Source organism: Physeter macrocephalus, chromosome 2 (assembly GCF_002837175.3).
Source record: "Physeter macrocephalus isolate SW-GA chromosome 2, ASM283717v5, whole genome shotgun sequence".
NCBI classification, from domain to species: domain Eukaryota; kingdom Metazoa; phylum Chordata; class Mammalia; order Artiodactyla; family Physeteridae; genus Physeter; species Physeter macrocephalus.
In genome coordinates, this window is record NC_041215.1 from 18779753 (window position 1) to 18785011 (window position 5259).

The window sequence follows — 5259 nt, forward strand, 5'->3', positions numbered from 1 at the left end:
GAGGGATATCTTTGGAGTGGGCTTGGGAAGGAGATCCCCACCTGAGTGTGGTGGGAGACTAGGATTGTGGGAGATGGGTTTGACAGGGCTAGCACCTGGTGGGGTGGGTGTGTGTGTGTGTGTGTGTGTGTGTGTGTGTGTAGGGGGGGTTGATCGTGGGGGACGGAGGGTCAGGGAGTCAGAACTGGGGTGTCTCAGGGGATGGCTCCTGGGAGGTGAGTCAAGGCAGGGCAGAACCAGGGATGTCTTGGGAGGTAGCCCAGCAGGGCGGGTGGGTCTGTGGGGTCAGAGCCAGGCGCATCGGGGTGGGTCCAGCAGTGGACTGGGCCCGGCCCTGGGGGAAGGCAGGACGGAGCCGGCTGGGTAGCAGAAACTTTAGTGCCCATAACTCGCCCCAACCCCGCAGCGCCCACACCCACCCCTGCCCGGGTCAGCAGCATTTGCGGTACACGACGTGGGGCCCCTGCTCCTCGTACTGCTTCCGCAGGACCCAGCAGGAATTGAAGGCGCGCAGCGAGGCGAGGATGGAGCCTCCGATCCACACGGAGAAATTCCTGGTGGGCTGGGCCGCCACCGCCACGTGGGCCTCTGGCGGCAGACCGCGCAGCAGCTCGGCGCGGAAGCGACCCTCAAACCCGGCGAAGAGTGAAGAGCCCCCGCAGAGCAGCACGTTCTGGGCCACATCGGTCCGCAACTCCAGCGGCACCTTGTGAAGACTCTGTTTCGCCATGGTGGGGACGCCCACGGGCGACAGCCCTGGGATCTCGGGGGGGCTGAACAGCAGCTCAGGGCACCGGAACAGCTCTTGGCCCAGCGTGACCATCCGCCCGTCGGGCAGCTTCAAGGTCTGGCGGCGTTCCGCCTCGGGCCGGGCCTGTGCCTTCAGGAAGTCGGAGGCCACATAGCAGTAGCGGCGCTTGATGTTCTCCACCGTGTCCAGGTCCTGCCGCCCCAGCGGCAAGCCGGAGCCGAGCAGCATCTCCGCCAGGAAGGCGGTCAGGTGGGTGCCCGCCAGGTCCAGGCGCTCTGTGGCGTGAGGCAGGTTGTAGCCCTGGAAGACGGGCACCGTGTAGGTGACCCCATGGCCCGTGTCCACCACCAGCCCGCTGACCCGCCCGTGCGCGTAGGCCGACAGCACGGACTGGGAAGCCACGTACATGGCGGGGGAGCTCAGCGACTCGAAACCCACCTCCACCAGCTTCTCGCGGTTGGTGGTGGGGCTGAAGGGCGGATCGGAGAACAGCAGCGGGTGGTCCTGGGGGTTCACGCGGAGGTCGTGTTCCAGCATGTGGCGCCAGATCAGCTCGGCTGCGTCCCAGTCCACCACGATGCCGTTCCGCACGGGCTGCACCAGCATCAGCTCAGGGCGGGTGCGGGCTGCTTCGCCGATGAACGTCTCCAGCACCGGCGGCCCGGTGGTGGTCGGCTTCTTGGGCTGGCAGCCGACGACGGTGGCCACGGTGTAGGTGGGCCGGGCCTGCCCCGCGAAGCCCACCTTACAGGTGCCTGTGCCCATGTCGATGACCACCGCCCGGGTCTTTGGGGGCAACCTGTCGCCCACCATGCTGGGGGGGTCCTGCGGCATGGTATTGTTCGCCAGGATTGAGCAGGGGTTCAGGCTAGGCTTGGGGGCCTCTGGGGGAGGTCTGGGGCCCCGGGGGGGTTGCCCCGATTTGGATCCACGGCTGTAAGTGGTCGCGTGGGTTGCTTGGCAAGGCAGACCACTTTCCTCTGGGGTGAGGGGGGTGTGGAGAGAAAAGCCTGAAGCCAGGCCTGGGGCAAGCACAGGCGGAGAGAGGGAGAGGGGGCGGGGCCGCTGGTCTATGACATCATTTTGCCCCTCCCAATGAAGGAGTGGGGTGTTGGGGCGTAAGGGTGGGCTCTTCCTTGCTCCAGAAAGCTCCCAGCGTATTTAATCTGGGTTCCCCTCCGCCCCCCTCCCATCCCCAGTGCCAAATCTGGAGAAGGAGCAGGATAGAAGGCTCGCAAAGAGGGACCTCTGACCCAGTTCCCTGATCCAGAACCCAGTAAGACCCAGGATTCCTTCTCTTGGTGCCTTGTCTTGAAGTTATTTATAGTGTGGTATCTGAGAGCTGGTCACAGGCCTCCTTAGAATATTAAAATATTAATTAGAAAGTAGTTGGCTTTAGAGTGGCCTTCTGGTTTCCCAGAGGAAACAGAAGCCAGCCCAGGGTGGGGGGCAAGGAGAGGCACAGACACCCCTATACTAGATTCTTTGACACTTCTGCTCTTCCTGCTTCCCGGAACAGCCTTCCCATTCCATTCCTGCAGGGCAGGAATTTGCTCTTCAAATATCAGCAGGACACCACTGCCTCCTGTAAGTCTTCCTTGATTTCTCCTCCCTCTCTCTACTACCTGGTGGTGGTAGGAGGTGTCTGCCTTCACTCCAGGGACTTTATCTGCTTCCTCTTGGTGGAAGGGGTTGTCCATGGGATACAAAAGGGGGATTTCAGGGTAGATAAAAGGGGGATGCATTTGAGAGTAAGACACTGTTCGACAAAGGACAGCAGGCTCCACAATGGATCAGGAGTTGCTTCAAAAACTGTTTTTGTGGTGATAGGTATGACCTGTTAGTTAAAACAAATAAACAAATAAAAATCTCTGTGTGTGTGTTTGTGTGGAGTGCTAGAAATTACCGAGACTAGTGCTGAATGAGTCACAGGGATATCAAAGTGAGAGAGGCTTTACTTCCTAGTTGTGTTGAGATTTACTATCCTGACCAAAGAGTGATGTTGAGTTTTTATTAAATGAATTATTTTTTGTGTGATCTAATACATGTTTTTGGAAATGTTCATTTACTCAGCTATTTATTGAGGGTCCAGGCAGTCCCCCTGCTTCCAGGTTTATTGAGATGTAATTGACATATAACACTGTGTAAGTTTAAGGTGTACAGTGTGATGATTTGATACACTTACATATTGCAAAATGAATACCACTGTAGCATTAGTTAACACCTCCATTACCTCACATAATAACCATTTCTTTTTTTTGTGGTGAAAACATTGAAGATCTACTCTCTTAGCAACTTTTAAGTATATAATATAGTATTGTTAACTGTAATCACCATGTTGTATATTAGATCTGCAGAAATTATTCATCTTCTAACTTGAAGTTTGTACCTTTTGACCAACATCTTCCCATTCCCCCCACTCTCCAACCCCTGGTTACCACCATTATACTCTCTGTTTCTATGGCTTCAGCTTTTCTAGATTCCACATATAAGTGAGATCATACAGTATTTGTCTGTCTCTGACTTATTTCACTGAGCGTAATGCCCTCAAAGTCCATCTATGTTGTCACAAATGGCGTTATTTCCTTCTTTTTTCACGGCTGAATGATATTCATCTATCAATCTCTCTGTATATCTACGTATCACATCTTCTTTATCCATTCATCCGTTGATGGACACTTAGGTTTGTTTCCATACCTTGGCTATTGTGAATAGTGCTGCAATGAATATGGGGGTGCAGATATATCTTCTAAATCCTGTTTCTCTTTATTGAGGTATAGTTGATTTATAATATATTAGTTTCAGGTGTACAACATAGTGATTCAAAATTTTTATAGATTATACTCCATTTATACTTATTATAAAATATTGGCTATATTCCCCATGCTGCACAAAATATCCTTGTGGCTTATCTATTTTATACATAGCAGTTTGTACCTCTTAATCCTCTGCCCCATCTTGTTCCTCTGCACTTTCCTTTCCCCACTGGTAACCACTAGTTTGTCCTCTATGTCTGTGAGTCTGTTTCTTTTTTGTTATATTCACTAGTTAGTTCTATTTTTAAGATTCCACATATAACTGATATCATACAGTATGTGTCTTTGTCTGACTTATTTCACTAAGCATAATACCCTCCAGGTCCATCTACGTTGTTGTAAATGGCACAATTTCATTCTTTTTTATGGCTTAGTGGGATTCTATTATATATACATATACATATATATATATATGCATGCCATGTCTTCTTTACCCATTCGTCTGTTGATGGAAGCTTAGGTTGCTTCCAAACTTTGGCAATTGTAAATAATGCTGCTATGAACATTGGGGTGCATGTATCTTTTCAAATTATTGTTTTTGTTTTCTTTGGCTATATACTCAGGAGTGGGATTACTGGATCGTACGGTAGTTCTATTTTTAATTTTTTGAGGAACCTCCGTACTGTCTTCCATCGTGGCTACACAAATTTACACTCCCACCAACAGAACAAGGATTCTTTTTCCTCCACATCCTCAACGCTTGTTATCTCTTTAAAAAAAATTAATTAATTTTTGGCTGCATTGGGTCTTCGTTGCTGCATGTGGGCTTTCTCTAGTTGCGTCTAGTGGGGGCTATTCTTCGTTGCGGTGTGCGGGCTTCTCATTGCCATGGCTTCTCTTGTTGTGGAGCATAGACTCTAGGCGCATGGACTTCAGTAGTTGTGGTATGTGGGCTAAGTAGTTGTGGCGCACGGGCTTAGTTGCTCCGTGGCATGTGGGATCTTCCCGGACCAGGGCTCGAACCCGTGTCCCTTGCATTGGCAGGCGGATTCTTAACCACTGAGCCACCAGGGAAGTCCCTGTTACGTCTTTTTGAGGCTAGTCATTCTAACAGGTACGAGGTGATGTCTCGTGGCTTTGATTTGCATTTCTCTGACAATTAGTAATGTTGAGCACATTTTCATATACCTGTTGGCCACTCGTATATCTTTTTTGGAAAAATGTCTATTCAGTTCCTCTGCTCCCATTTTTAAATTGGATTGTTTGTTTTTGTGTGTTTTTTTTTTTGCGGTACGCGGGCCTCTCACTGTTGTGGCCTCTCCCGTTGCGGAGCACAGGCTCCGGACGCGCAGGCTCAGCGGCCATGGCTCGCGGGCCCAGCCGCTCCGCGGCACGTGGGATCTTCCCGGACCGGGGCACGAACCTGTGTCCCCTGCATCGGCAGGCGGACTCTCAACAACTGCGCCACCAGGGAAGCCCGGATTGTTTGTTTTTTGTTATTAAGTTGTATGAGTTCTTTATTTTGGATCCAGCCATTTTTTGGACTGTTCACAACAACCAGAAATATACTAAAGGACAGCACCTTACTTATCGTTTTCATACTTGGTTTTCAGTTTCATGTTTTAAATCTAAAAAGGCAGAAAAACACAGCCTGAGAAGGTGAAATCACCCCTAATTTCATCACTTAAAACTTATATAAAGAAAAAAGTTAAGGATTCTGCCTCTGATCTTTCGATACCTCTGCTCAGAGGT

General features: G+C 50.6%; 1 protein-coding gene across 1 annotated transcript; it reads right to left on the minus strand.

Moving 5' to 3' along the window:
* Window positions 1–360: 360 nt before the first annotated feature.
* Window positions 361–1790, minus strand: ACTL9 (actin like 9). Its single transcript, XM_007109636.2, has one exon. The coding sequence runs from the start codon at window positions 1583–1585 to the stop codon at window positions 431–433; it is 1155 nt and encodes a 384-aa protein (XP_007109698.1). The 5' UTR covers window positions 1586–1790; the 3' UTR covers window positions 361–430.
* Between the last annotated feature and the right edge of the window lie 3469 nt (window positions 1791–5259).